The sequence below is a fragment of the Mchenga conophoros genome, linkage group LG6, assembly GCF_057382185.1.
Source record: "Mchenga conophoros isolate Kocher_MC1m ecotype Shallow Benthic linkage group LG6, M_conophoros_male_GT1.1, whole genome shotgun sequence".
Taxonomy (NCBI): Eukaryota; Metazoa; Chordata; class Actinopteri; order Cichliformes; family Cichlidae; genus Mchenga; species Mchenga conophoros.
The window spans coordinates 20,869,811-20,883,620 of NC_140531.1; the positions used below are offsets into that span (position 1 = coordinate 20,869,811).

Consider the following 13,810-nt stretch of genomic DNA (forward strand, 5'->3'; position numbering starts at 1 on the left):
CTGCTTCTAAAGACACCAGGAATTTCTGTTTCCCGGTCAAATAAACAACATGGAAAATTGAAATAGCTTTGCAATTAATATAATCTGATCACACAAATAGACAAATACATTTGTTTTTCCTTGTGTTACATTTACAAAGTCCAACAGGTTTGTAGCAGGGCAGTAATGACTGCCTAAATGTAACACTTATAATTAAGTGATACAAAAGCCTCTCTCTCACAGACACACAACACACACAGACAGACACAGGTTTCCACCTCATGCGGGGAGCAACTGTTTGATTATCACTTGTTGGGACCTTTTTAAAAGCTCTGGAGGCATGTTAAATCGAGTACACCAAACATGTCTTTGTTTGCTTATTCACAACTTTAAACATCTGAATTGAAGTCCTGTCTGGACCACCAATCCTGAAATCACTTTACTTTGTTTTATTATAGCTATAGAAACAGCTTTTTTTTTTTAATTTTTTTTTTTTTAGCTTTAGTCTAATTTTAGTTTACTAAGATTACAGTAGGTTTAGTCAGCTGAACCTCCCTCCCCACCCTGGGTGGGTGGATCAAAATGTTTTTGTCTAAATTTACTACACAAGGACTTCCAAACTCATCCTGCCTTTCTACACAACTTCATTAGTTATAATAGGATCTTATCTCTCCAGAACAATTTTATTTAATTTTTAAGTGTCATTACATTTCATCATAGTTTTTGTCCTCGTGAATTAGTTTTAATTTAGTTATCATCTTTTCATCATTACTAATACTATTATTCAACAAAATTACCATTCACTGACTGTCTTCTAAACCTGACATTGCGTGAATCCACCTAATAGTAGCCCAAATTGTAGAGTTTAGTAATAAAAAGTGCTGTCAAAGTGCTCTGCCGACCTGAGCTTTAGCTTTAGCAAACAGTAACAAATGCAATTTTGTAGTTAACCCCTTTTTTTGGGAAAAAGTACAAAATTTAAAAGTGGGCATGGAACTGCTTGAGTTTTTTTTTTTTCAATTTTAGAAAAAGTCTACATTGAAGAAGTACTGTGGGACTTGGCCTCACCAGTTACGCCAAAAAAAAAAAAAAAAAAAAAAAAAAAAAAAGGAGCTTACAGGAACTCAGTATCTGAGGCAGAGCCAATAAGGGGACACCATTTCCCACAGTGACAAGTTACAATCTTCTACAGGAAAAACTGTAGAGCTGCATTGTAGGATAACTTATTTTACTCCCCAGAGTGTGTTGTGCTCATCGCTGCTCAGAAATTGGATAGACTCTTTTCTGTGAGTTGCTAAGACAAGTTTTTTTTTTTTGGTTCTTGCTCCAGGTATGTGATTTTCTGTCTTTTCAACATTTACATTTTTAAGTTGACATATTCCAAGAAAACCAAACAAATATTAGATTATTTACATCTTTCCAAATCCAAGTTGACTGTGAAAAGTGTTGAACTCTTTTCTACCCACATTTGATCCTGCAATGCTTTCTTTTAGTCTCTAGAAAAAGAAGTGGATAAAAAATGGAGTACAGAAGAAAAGTGCTTCTTGCTACAATAATTTTCAGAGCTGTCTGCTACAAAGTAAGAAATGTGTTTCATACAAATTTTTTTTTTAGAAGGTTAGAAAAATTATTCACTAAATAATGAGTTTTTAATGTGATACACCTCAATTAAAGGTGACCGCACAGGATACAAGAGTACTGGATGTCCAAAAGACCATAGATGTTGTGGATGACCAGTACAAAGGATGCCGTGATGAGGCCATGAAGAAGTTCATTGAGTCAGACGTGTTAAAACAAGAACTAAACAACAGTGAAGGATTTCAGAAAGCGTGGAATAAAAGTAACGAGTGTTCAAAACCGATTCCAGGAGGAAGAAAAGAGCATAGTGCTGCACTTTCAGTCTATCTTAAAGGAGATCGGCCTTTCATAAACACACTGAACAAAGCAATAGAGACAATGGGTGGAAATGTTAGCATCTATGAAAACCACTTCCACTTCAAGTCTCTTCATTTCCTGCTGATGGACTCCATGAGGCTGCTGAAGCCAAAGGAGTGCAAGAACTTTTATGTTCTGCTAAGTGGTCAAAACCAACCACAGAAAGGCTCCACAGTGAGATTTCCAAGTTTCACCTTAGCTCATTCAAACTATGAAGAGCCAAACAATTATTATGATCTGTTTGAGGACATCATTTTAAATATCAAATCTTGTTTCTTTGTCAGTCTGGAAGAACACACTTGCACTAAAGCAGGGGATACATTTCTCTTATCTCCAGCAGAGGTTTTCACTGTGGATGGTGTAAATAGCAAAACTGTGGAGGATGGTGAAGAATATGTTGAGATTGTTTTGAAACATTCAGGACTGAAAAGCTCACACAACTGTTTTATCTTTCCGAGGTAAGACACATATTATCTCAATTAAAGTGAAATATTTTGTAGGTTCATTTCCCAAACATTAAACTTTGAAGCGCTTAAATAATTTTCATTGTGGTGTTAAACACACAAAGGAGATACAAACATTTAACTTGTCCAAAGTACATATAAGAAAAATACTTCACAAGACACACAAGAAAATTGTAAAATATACCTATTTGTCTCAATAGGTATTTAATTTTTTTTTTTTTTAAATGTAGCTGAACACTTCTAACAAGCGGGGAAAATAATTGGTGTTGTATAAAACAGCCTGTTGCTCCGTTACAGGATGTAACAAATGCTGGAAATACAAAGAAATGACTGGATTATACTCGAGGTTTTGATAAACTTAAAGATTTCCCAGCTGGAAAGCATGAGGTGACATAAAAAGTGAAAAAACCCAAACAGGATTATGAAACCCTGGTAGGGTTTTGGATGTGGTTTGAATAGTTTGGCCTGATAATGCTGACAGCATTAGTAAACGAACGCACACATCAGCACATCGCTTAAAGTATTATATTCTGCTTATAATTCAGGGTCTCAGGAGAACTGGAACCTTTCATAACTGTCACAGAGAGAGATAGGTAAATTATTATTATTACAGTTTTATTTCCATATCTACAGGCCGGACAAGTGGCAGAAAATGGATGGATGGCTGTTACAATAATCTCTTTCTCTACTTTGTTTCCATGTCTTCAGGTCTCCTCCAGCTGTTGTCTCCACCCTGTGGCTTGCGTCAGTGCTTGCGGCCTTATCTTTGTTTTCTTTAACTGTTTAGCAAAAACAGTTATCATTCAGAATTTTATCATCTACAATGCTGCTTGGTTTATTCTTCCAGTTTGTTGGTACTTTGTCTGGCAGATTGTGCTATCTGCCAAATAAGGTGTTGCATTAGGCTACCAAAATATAATCAAATATTGTTTTCTTTTTCTGTCATATGTTAAAATTATAGGCTGAATTCATGGATAATATGTGTTATAATTTCAATGATTCTTGTTAAGCATTGTGTGCCTTTAAAAGGATGATAAGAAACGAGAGATGGGAATAACTTGCAGCTTTTCCCAGCTGGATTCAGACTGGGTATTCTGGAGTTTATGGTGGCACCTTTAACTCCCACAGCCGGAGTGTTTCCAGGATTTTGTCAATGGGCTGGCACTAGAAGACCAAGAACAAGGCAGAGTGGCACATAGAAAATCAGAACGTTTATTAAAAATTTATAAAGGGGTGCAGAAAATTGGCATAAAATACACTGGGTTCAATTTTCAGGCTCCTGAGCATAGCCAATGCCGCCTATCAATGAACTGTGACTGTGATAGAAAAACTGAAATTTTCTATCCATAAAACTAAATTCAACATCAATTTCTTTATTGAACTTTCTCTCAACATTAGTGAACTTCTTCACTTTTTACATTTTCCTCAGTGACGATTTTTCAGGGAGCGGATTTTTACGATAAACATGCCGTCAGTGTGTTTCCTGAGTTAGTGATTATCTTCCTGCTTCTAAAGAAACCACACCTTGATGTATCTTTCCATTTCTCTGACAAATAAAGAGCATATAAAATGTAAAATGCTTTGCAATGAATTTAATCTTATCACACAGACATTTCAGACATCAGTAAGTTTTTTTTCTTATGTTACATTTGAAAACATATTACATCGCTGGTCCAGCAGCAGGGCGATAACTACTGTCTAAATGTAAGACTCATCATTAAGCTACACATCAATGAAATAAAAGCTGATTGCGTACACACACACACATTCGCTGTAAAGGCTAAATGTTATTTATATTCATCTGTGAGGCTCCAGTTCATTTTTTATAAAGTCTGCATTGAAGAGGTACTGAGATATTTGCCCCCATGAGCTATACTGAAGCCATGCTAGATCAGAGCTATAAAGGTAATTTATGGTCGAGCTTAAAGGGGCTAAACCTGAACCAGCTTACAGGAACACAGTAATGTTCCTCACTAAAGTTACTTTCTTACACAGGAAAGACTAAAGGGCTGCGCTGTATGATAACTTGTTCCAGTTCCTCAAACCCTCGCTTTCGCTTTCCTGCAGTTTGATGGGCCCCTTGCTGTTCTCCCTGCTTCAGGTAAGTTTTTAGTCTTTTCAGTCTTTTAGATTTTGTCACTTCCAAGTTTCTGGACCATGTAAAGTGTTACCGAACTTTCTCTATCCATATTTGATGTTTCAGGGCTTTCTTGCACTCTGTAGAAGACAAAGAGGCCAAAAAATGGAGTACAGAAGAAAAGTGCTTGCTGCAATAATTTTCACAGCTGCCTGCAGCAAAGTAAGAATCATGATTCAAACAAATATTAGAAAGTAAGAAAAATTATAAATTTAAAAATGGGTTTTTAAATGTGATATATCAATTAAAGGTGGCCGCAAAGGATACAAGATTACTGGATGTCCAAGAGACCACAGATGTTGTAGATGATCAGTACAAAGGATGTCGTGAAGAGGCCATGAAGAAGTTCATCGAGTCAGACGTGTTAAAACAAGAACTAAGCAACAGTGAAGGATTTCAGAAAGCGTGGAATAAAAGTAACGAGTGTTCAAAGCAGATCCCTGGAGGAAGAAAAGAGCATACTGCTGCACTTTCAGTCTATCTTAAAGGAGACCAGCCTTTCATACTAACACTGAACAAAGCAATAGAGACAATGGGTGGAAATGTTAGCATCTATGAAAACCGCTTCCACTTCAAGTCTCTTCATTTCCTGCTGATGGACTCCATGAGGCTGCTGAAGCCAAAGGAGTGCAAGAACTTTTATGTTTTTCAAGATGGTAAAAACAAACCACAGAAAGGCTCCACAGTGAGATTTCCAAGTTTCACTTTAGCTTATTCAGACTATGAAGAGCTAAAGAGACTTGAAGATGTCAATGAGAATACTATTTTACATCTCACTTCTTGTTTCTTTGTCAACCTGAAAGACTATGTGTGCGGTCAAGAACAGGATGAAATACTCTTATCTCCAGCAGAAGTTTTCACTGTGCAACGAGTAGAGACAAAAACTACATGGGATGATGACGAATACCTTGAGATTGTTTTAAACCACTCAGGACTGAACAGCTCACACAACTGTTACATGTTTTCACGGTAAGATTCATATTCTCTCAATTAAAGTGAGTTTTTTTGTATATTCATTCTTCAAATATTAAGCTTAGAACTGCTAGTTCAACTAGTATTTAAATATTTAAAGGAGATACAAACATGTCACATGTGCCAATTCGATATAATAAAAATATAATAAAAATACTTCACACACAAAAAAGTAAATTATTATTATTAGTAGTAGTAATAATCTGTCTCTCTGCTTTGCTTCCATGTCTTCAGGTCTCCTCAAGCTGTTGTCTCCACCTTGTGGCTTGTATTAGTGTTTGCAGCCTTATCCTTATCTGTTTAGTAAAAACAGTTATTGTTTTCTACAATACTGCTTTGCTTATTTGTGTAATTGTTTTGCATAGTTTATATGGCAGAATGTGGTATCTGTGAAATATAATCAAATATTGTTTCCTGGTTCTGTTGTATTATGAAGTCATGTGATTGTATGTCAACAATGGTGATTGGATGTCTAAAGATAAAAGTGAAAGAGGGGAGATGCAAATGGGTAAATGAGTATGAAAAGCGAGCTTTTCTCCTGTTAAATTGCTCTAATAAAATATCCAGCATTCAAAAAGTCTAAATTGTGGACATTCTTTTTTTTTTTTTTTAAAGTAAAGATAAGTAAAGTAGGATACCGGACCTGCAAGGCTACCTAGCGCCAGATACTTTATCAGAGTAGGCAGGATAGATAGGCAGAAGTGGGTGAATACTTTCACCCTTTGGCTCCATCCTAGCTCTGCACTGCCTTCTGGGTAGTATCGATGGGATCAGAGACTAGACTTTTTAAACAGAGAGCCAGTCCAGATTTTAAGTACTGGGTTCCACAGATCAACACAATGATGTGACAGACAGATAACATCATACAGAAAATAATTACTTCAAGTTATTACTGCTAAAGGTGGCTTATTTGTTTTTGCATGTAATTGTGCCCAAATATCAGTAAAATAAATACCATTGGTAAAGTTCCACATATACTGAGTATTAAAGAATCTGCTCTCACTGGTTAGTTGAAATAATTTTTAGTTCAAACCTCTCACAGGATCACATCGTTTTTTTGTTTACACAAATAAGCTCACTAGTTTCAAGTTACTAAACAAAACAACTAGGATATAAACTTTGTACAATTTGTTGCAAATATTCAGACTTTTGGTGTTTTAAGAAAACATTTAAAACTCTCAGAAAGCATTAATGTAAAAATATAATGTGTTAGATATAACCCGATAAAAAATGATGCCTTTTATTGGGTCTCTGTGCAGCTTGATGTGAAGGGTCACGTTTAATCTTTAGGAGAAGGCATTATGCGTCATTCCTGTTAGAAGTTCATAAAGACACCACCACTACATGTTAGAGTGCAAACTTAATCTTCAACCAGGTAACTTAAAGCAGTTTGGTAAAGCAGGAAAAATATCTCCCATGAGGCTCCTTGCTTGTTATCAGGCCGCTTGTCCCAGGCTGCACGCATGTGTTTTGATGTAGCCTGTTTTAAATGATAGCCCTCCTTGAGACAAGCACCTTGGACTTTTCGACTGATTTTACCTCTTTTGCCACCAGGGATCTGGAGTCCCATGAAAAATATATCACTTTCGACCCTGCCACTTTAATACTGCAAACATGGATCAATTTTCTGAAAGAAGATGAGAAGATGTTTAGAAGATTGATGAGATATGTGTTATCCATTTATAGTGTTATTAGATTTTCTTTTTACATTGACTGGTACATATGTGTATACTTTTTGGTAAGTAAATTTAAATTCTCATCTATTAAATGGTGTAAAAGAAAAGAAAAACTTGTATTTTTATATAAAGTATTGGTAAATATAACTTAAATAATCATTTGGATATTAATTTTCTAACAAAGTCTAGCAAAATAAAATATGTTTCTGATTTGAGACCTAGTGAAGCTCAAATAGCTTTTAAACTGATTTAGCTTACTGAAAGATCTCACCACCTGCAACAGTCACAGTGTGCAAAATATATGCAGTTGCACTTACACTGCTCTTTTTATGTGGCTTATAATGACAATGTATTATTATTACAAAAGACAACTCCCCTACTTTAGGTATCAGTGGGGCTGGCTCATGTCAGGACTATGGGATTAGGAACAGCTAAGACTGAGCCAGTGGTTTGGTCTGGCAGCAGGTCAGATGATGGAGGAAAAAGTGATTTACTATTCATATGTACAAAGGGTCTGCCAGCACCAGTTACATGTTGGGTTAAATAACACACAAACACACTATTTTCTGTTCAGCATGTTGAAGCAAGACTAGAAAAGGTTTTGTGTGTGTGTTAAAGTTTTTTAGGAGTAAAATTGAGGTTTTACCAACTGCATACATATCTGTGACTATTCCTGAACCTAAACAGTTTGTGTCAAGGCAGTGTTGGTTGGGAGCACCTTGAGATGACTGTTCTTGTGACTTGGTGCCATACAAATCACATTTAATTGAACTAAGCATAAATTGAATAATGTCTGGTCTCCTATATGTGATGCAATATCTACCATAACCACGACAATTAAAAGATTACATTTATAAATAAGTGTAGTTTCAAATGTATTATGTAATATTTATAATTGTTATAGTTTGTAGGCACTTCGCTTGGTTATGGTTTCTACATTCAGTTTCCAACGCTCTATCTTGCGTTAGTCAGATTCATTCATAATTAAAACATATTTTATACTATGAATTATGATTTTTTTTTAAATTATGACGGAATCTGGCTGATTACTATTAAAGCGTCACCCTTTCCACAGATATCGCGACAATACTGTTATTGCGAACTCTCTTACCTGGGATTATCATCAGATTTCGCGACACCTCTCCTCCGAAGCAGAAGGTGGCCATAATGCACAAACTCATTCCATCAAACGAAGAAGAAAAAACAGGCGAAGAAGAAGGCGGTGGTCAGCTACAAATTGATAGAGCAGAGAAGATAAGATAAGGCTATAACTGGAAGGTTTTGGCCAATAATGAGGTAAAAAAAAAAAAAAAAAAAAAAAAAAAAAGAGCTCGAGTGAAATCTGTAACGTTCAGGTGTCTGTTAAATAACTCGATAATGTCGCACTCTGCTGCAAGAAGCTATGTTTAGCGTTAGCTGGCAAGTAGGATGCTAACTTCCTGACAATAACACTTTGTTATTGTTAGCAATGTGAAGCAGAGTTAACGTTAATAACATTAATTATGGGTACAAAGCAGTTATGATCACTAATTACTGGCTAATTAAGCTACAAACGACGCTAACCACCTCGTATTGCGTACTTGTTGCTTATGTATTTTTTATGTTGGATTCCTCGGCAGGCTGTGAACGCTTCTGTGGACCTAATCGAAACTGCAGCAAACATGCAGCTTAACTGAAGAAAGCACAATGCTCGGATACTGTGACACTTCCAGTGCCTACTGACCACATGCCGTGGAGCCAAAGCAACAAGCCGACAACTAATTGTTAGCCTTCCATCTCAGGAAGCCAAACCTCATTTGACACTGCAGACTGTGTTTGTTCTCCTAAGGAGCTGTCTTCTTCTCTACCATGGTGGATAACCGGTACGCCACAGCTCTGGTTATCGGCTCCGTGCTGAGCCTGCTGGCCACAGTGTACCTCTCCGTGGCTGTGGGGACTCAGCACTGGTATGAGTACAATACCCCAGAAGTTAATAATACAACGCACAGCGAACCCGTATACCCCAACGGCACTCGGGCACTATGGTGGAGGTGTATCCTGGTAGCCAGCCCCTCATACTGGTTCAAATCTCCAGGTATTACTCACAGTGGCACACCTGTTCAGCGTCCTCACTGACCAATACTTTGTTTGATGATAGTGCTGCCTTCTAAATTTAAGAAGAAAATCTGGAACAAGATTTGTCTGTTAAACTCTATTTTTAACTTTAAGGAATTTTATTTAGATTAATTCTGCACATTGATTTACGTCACTGACTGTTCTGCACTCAGCATTGGTTTAACCAGTGCACTTGATTGTTATAATGCCCAGTCCCATGTTAAATGCTTTACATTGTTAATTAATGAGAAGACTTAGTTGGATTTGTGTTCTCTGACTTTTTTGGCTTTAGATCGGAAGATGGAAACCCGCTGTTCAAGCTTTAGTCTTTCTGATCAGTTAGGTACAAAGTATAAACCTGGAAATGAGGAAGAAGAAGACCTGCTAAGAACATGTGAGTGTATCCTTACTCTCCCTCAATCTATCCAGGGAGACCTGTAGTTCATAAAATATGTTTTGTTTTGTTTTTGTTTTTTCATTTTACTAAACGATTCTTACATTTTTTTTAACCCATCTTGGTCACATCTGCTCCCTTCACTGTCTTTACTCGCACATCATTTGTTAAACATTAGAAATTATTGACAGAGTTTGAGTTTAACCTGCAATGATTGTTGTGCAGACTTGTGGAGGTGCCAGTTTCTGCTGCCCTTGGTGTCTCTGGCACTGGTGTTCCTCAGTGTCCTCGTTGGGGTCTGTGCCTGCTTGTGCCGCAGCTTTACCCCGACCTTCTGTGTGGGAGTGCTCCATCTTCTTGCAGGTGAAAGAAACACACACATTTATGAGCATAAAAACTATAATATCTTGCATTTTTCTGAACTGACAGTTTAATTTCTTACTATTTTTACTGCATGAGTAATGTTGACAAAAACGAGTGGCACAATCAGTTCTAGGTCAAGCAGACTGAATGGTTGGTCCTTATCTGCTGCTGAATGTCATTTACACAGCTGGACTTGCAGCTACTGGCATGCAGTTTTGAACTTACAAGTTACAGGTGCATTCAATACAATTAGTGTCTCTTTGATCAGGCAACAAAAAGTGATTAAAAGGTGATTTCCAAATGCCCTTTATACACATGACTCCACATGACTTTGAGACAGTGTTTTAACTGACCATAGTGAGAAACCTTTAATGTTTCACTGCATCCAGTTTAAAGTTTTAGAGTTGGAGCTATAAGGTAGAAATAAACACAGAGCAGCAAGTGTTAATATCCTCTTTTCCCCACCATATTGTTACATTTACGTCCCTGTTACCCGTTTCTCTGATAACATCTCCGATTGATTCAGCCAATCCATTTTGAAGAGGAGTCCAATGATGTGTCAAATGACCTTTTTTATGTGAGAACCTGAAGCACAAAGCCCGGTTGAACAAAGATGGTCAATGCCCACCAGTGTGATACCTATTATCTCTGAGTGGACCTTTAACTTTTGTGAAGCTAGCTTACACAAAGTAATCCTGGCTATGAACATACTTGGTAGTACACCCCTCTGTAGTGACTTTCGGCTTCAGCTGTGCATGGCTTACTAGGGCTATAGATACCCAGAACCCTATAAAATCCTACACCATAACGTACAGCTTAACCTGATGTGCACCTTCCTAGAAATGTAACTACACGCCTGGTTCACACAGCCTGCAACCACTGTGATTGTCCTGTTTAGTGCCATCGATTCCTCCTGTGAATTTCCAGCTACTTATTTACTTAATTTATCAGTGAGAGAAAACAATCATAGCATCGGTATGATTGTCACCAAGTTCCTGGAGGGAGTTTGTTGAAACTATTGGAATTGACATGAGGGGAGAAGTGGAAAAAGTTGAGGGACAAATATGTTTGCCCCATAAAAAACTGACCATAACAACGAGTGGGGACCCAGGAGGGGAAAAAAAGTCTCAGAATTCTGTTTGTTTTGATCTTGGCTGGCAGTGCGTGTAAAACCCTCGGACACGACCACACGGCAATTAACAAATAATGCACTTGCCCCGAGATAAATGTCAGCACCAATGTCAGCCAGGTTACATCGCAGTCTCTACAAAGATTCACAACAGAAGTCAAAATGTATGCAAATCATCCAAAACCAGCGGTGCTTATTCCTGAGGCTTTGAGACTGACGACCTTTGAGGGTCCCCAGAACCCACTTTGAAAACCACTGCACAGAACATTTGTTCAACAAAAAACTTCCCTCTGCTTTCATTCATTTACTTTGGTCTTAGCCAGAGTACAACGAAGGTGGAGTTCATCTGCTAGATTTGTTTCTGCTTTGCATTAGAAGCTTAGTCCTTTTTCCAAATGACCACAAACATAAACGTTTACATGATCTCATCCCGTTCCTTCATCACTGCTTTTGACTCCTCAGGTCTGTGTTCTCTGGGCACCGTCTGCTGTTTCCTGGCCGGGGTGGATTTGGTCCACCAGAATTTCCCTCTGCCTGATGGGGTGGAGGGCACTTTGGGCTGGTCTCTTTACCTTGCCCTCATATCCTTCCCTCTGCAGATGATGGCAGCTGCTCTGTTCCTGTGGGCGGCCAAAAGTCACCGCAAAAATTACACTCGCATGACCGCTTACAGGGTAGCGTAAAAGAGAGACTGACAATCATACAGTTTAAGACAGCTTACGGGTTTCATTACATCCTCAGAAAATGGTTTCCTGTTAGGAGAGGATGTAACTAGGATAAAGGGTGCTTTTCACTTCATCTGTAACAGAATTTTCATACTTAAAAAAAGGAAAAAAAAAATTTACAGTATCTCAGACCTGTAGAAAGGAGTGTTGGTTTAATACCATTTGAGTTATTTAACCAGTGCTTTTTCTTGCATTTCTAACCTGTGTTTTACCCAAAGCATGTTCTTAATGGTTTTAATCTTTAAGGGTTGCAGATCACTTACTATTTCTGGTGTAAACCATGTTTTTTTGTGCATTATTTTATTGCCTTCTTTTTGGTTGCCATTTTCTTCTGAAGCTGCTCACCACATTGCCCTTAACTTCACACCTGGAGTTATCCAGGACATGGTAGCTTTCTCTGTGCATGAAAAAATATTAAACAAGAGTTTATTTTATTTTATTTGTTTTACTTTTTTTTTTTTCCTGCAGTTCTGTTTTTACATAATTTAAAATATCCAGCCTGTGCATGCCTTTTCATCATCGTCTGTGGTGATTGTTCATTTCAGCCTGTGGTATTTTCTAAGTGTCATCACAAATGTGACCACTCATCTGTCGCCTGTGTTTGTAGATGTATTAATTTAGTTAGTTTGAATATTTAAAAAGACAAACAAAAAAGCTAAAGTGATGCCACACAAACCTGTGACCTTAAGCCCCAAATGATCTGCTATACTGCCATTTTACACAGGGTTTGCTGCTCAACACCACCTAAATGTTTGCAGGCTGGAGTTTAAGTCGGTTCGCCCATCCTTTCAAACAGTTACTTGTCTGACGGCTTTGGTAAGCTTTCAGATGTTTACTGTTGATACAGTATGTCAGCGTTTCAGTGTGACTTTTTAAAATAACAATCAAATTTTCCAAAAAGTTCAAATCCTCTTGAATCTGTGACCACTTACACATTTTTGTGTGTACAAAAGTCCAAAATGAGTAATATGTCAGCACTGAACAAAACAAACTGTAATGTTTTGTGTCAGAATGATTTGTTACATGTCTGACGTGTATACACTCTGGCTTTTTGTAAATGTTTTTATGTATCCAGAAGCACACTGTACTGATTATGTCTTAATAAATTTGGCATTTGCTGACTTTTATCTTTGTTTCATGTAATCCCTTTTAACCTCCTAGGACCTGGCGTTCACATATGTGGTCATCACATTTTGGGTTGTCTAGACCAAAATACTAAATTTTGCTCTACAAGGGCCTGATATCCACTTACGAGGACATACTGCCACTGTTCTATCGAAATTTTAAATGAATGACCTCTTATGTGGATCTAATTTTTCTCAAACAAAAATCAGGTAAAAGAAAAAAAAAAAAGATCAGGTAATTCTGTTTTTACATTCATCAGATCCCAATCAGCAAACAGAAATTAAAAATGCATGCCATGAAAGAGTTTGGGTCTTAGGAGGTTAAAGGAGACGAGTAAAGATGATGAGTTCTTACTTACAAGCTTACAATGTCTTGTCTTGTCTTACACATCTTCAGGAAGAACAATGGCAATTTGATATATTTTGTGAAAACAACAAAAGAAAATTTGAAAAAGAAAAATGCACTCCTATAGAGTGTGAAAAAGAAGGGTTTTTCAAGATCCAATTGATCTCAGGTCAGCAGGCAGCTTGCTCCAAAGAACAGGACCTACAGCTAATCCTGCAGTGTCAGATTTTAGTGTAAGTAGTTAAAAAAGTGTTTGCACATTTGGAACTGATTGTAGAAATATTTAAGATATTGCTGATGATCTGAGAGGTGTCGGTCATCTGTTTCGTCCACAGTTGACAAGAATCACTTCTCATCCCAGAGTTTTAGTCAGATTTCACTCAAAGTTGTACACCGTGACCACTTAATGGGTCTTCATCTGAACTGTGCTCAAGGTCAAAGTAAAATTCTTTGTTTTATGGGCTTTTTTGAT

General features: G+C 37.4%; 3 protein-coding genes and 1 long non-coding RNA gene across 5 annotated transcripts; 3 read left to right on the plus strand and 1 right to left on the minus strand.

Moving 5' to 3' along the window:
- The first annotated feature begins 38 nt into the window (after positions 1–38).
- Positions 39–3,942, plus strand: LOC146572507 (ecto-ADP-ribosyltransferase 5-like). Of its 2 annotated transcripts, XM_085276737.1 has the most exons (5): positions 39–1,309; positions 1,473–1,558; positions 1,654–2,372; positions 2,924–2,971; positions 3,087–3,942. In XM_085276737.1, the coding sequence occupies exons 2-5, from the start codon at positions 1,499–1,501 to the stop codon at positions 3,163–3,165; spliced, it is 906 nt and encodes a 301-aa protein (XP_085132863.1). In that variant the 5' UTR covers positions 39–1,309; positions 1,473–1,498; the 3' UTR covers positions 3,166–3,942. The 2 variants fall into 2 exon arrangements, with proteins under 2 accessions (XP_085132863.1, XP_085132862.1); XM_085276736.1 differs by having other exon boundaries at positions 39–1,558.
- On the minus strand, positions 2,612–9,996 carry LOC146572508 (uncharacterized). Its single transcript, XR_014892720.1, has 3 exons — positions 9,857–9,996; positions 8,275–8,393; positions 2,612–3,542 (listed from the first exon to the last, which is right to left on the minus strand). It is a non-coding gene; the product is annotated as an uncharacterized LOC146572508 (long non-coding RNA).
- LOC146572509 (ecto-ADP-ribosyltransferase 5-like) lies at positions 4,403–6,149 on the plus strand. Its single transcript, XM_085276735.1, has 4 exons — positions 4,403–4,479; positions 4,582–4,677; positions 4,766–5,484; positions 5,722–6,149. Exons 1-4 carry the CDS (start codon positions 4,450–4,452, stop codon positions 5,789–5,791), a joined length of 915 nt encoding a protein of 304 aa, XP_085132861.1. The 5' UTR covers positions 4,403–4,449; the 3' UTR covers positions 5,792–6,149.
- Positions 8,312–13,149, plus strand: cldnd1b (claudin domain containing 1b). The gene is made up of 5 exons (XM_085276739.1): positions 8,312–8,459; positions 8,783–9,237; positions 9,550–9,651; positions 9,877–10,014; positions 11,606–13,149. The coding sequence occupies exons 2-5, from the start codon at positions 9,012–9,014 to the stop codon at positions 11,824–11,826; spliced, it is 687 nt and encodes a 228-aa protein (XP_085132865.1). The 5' UTR covers positions 8,312–8,459; positions 8,783–9,011; the 3' UTR covers positions 11,827–13,149.
- Positions 13,150–13,810: the final 661 nt, after the last annotated feature.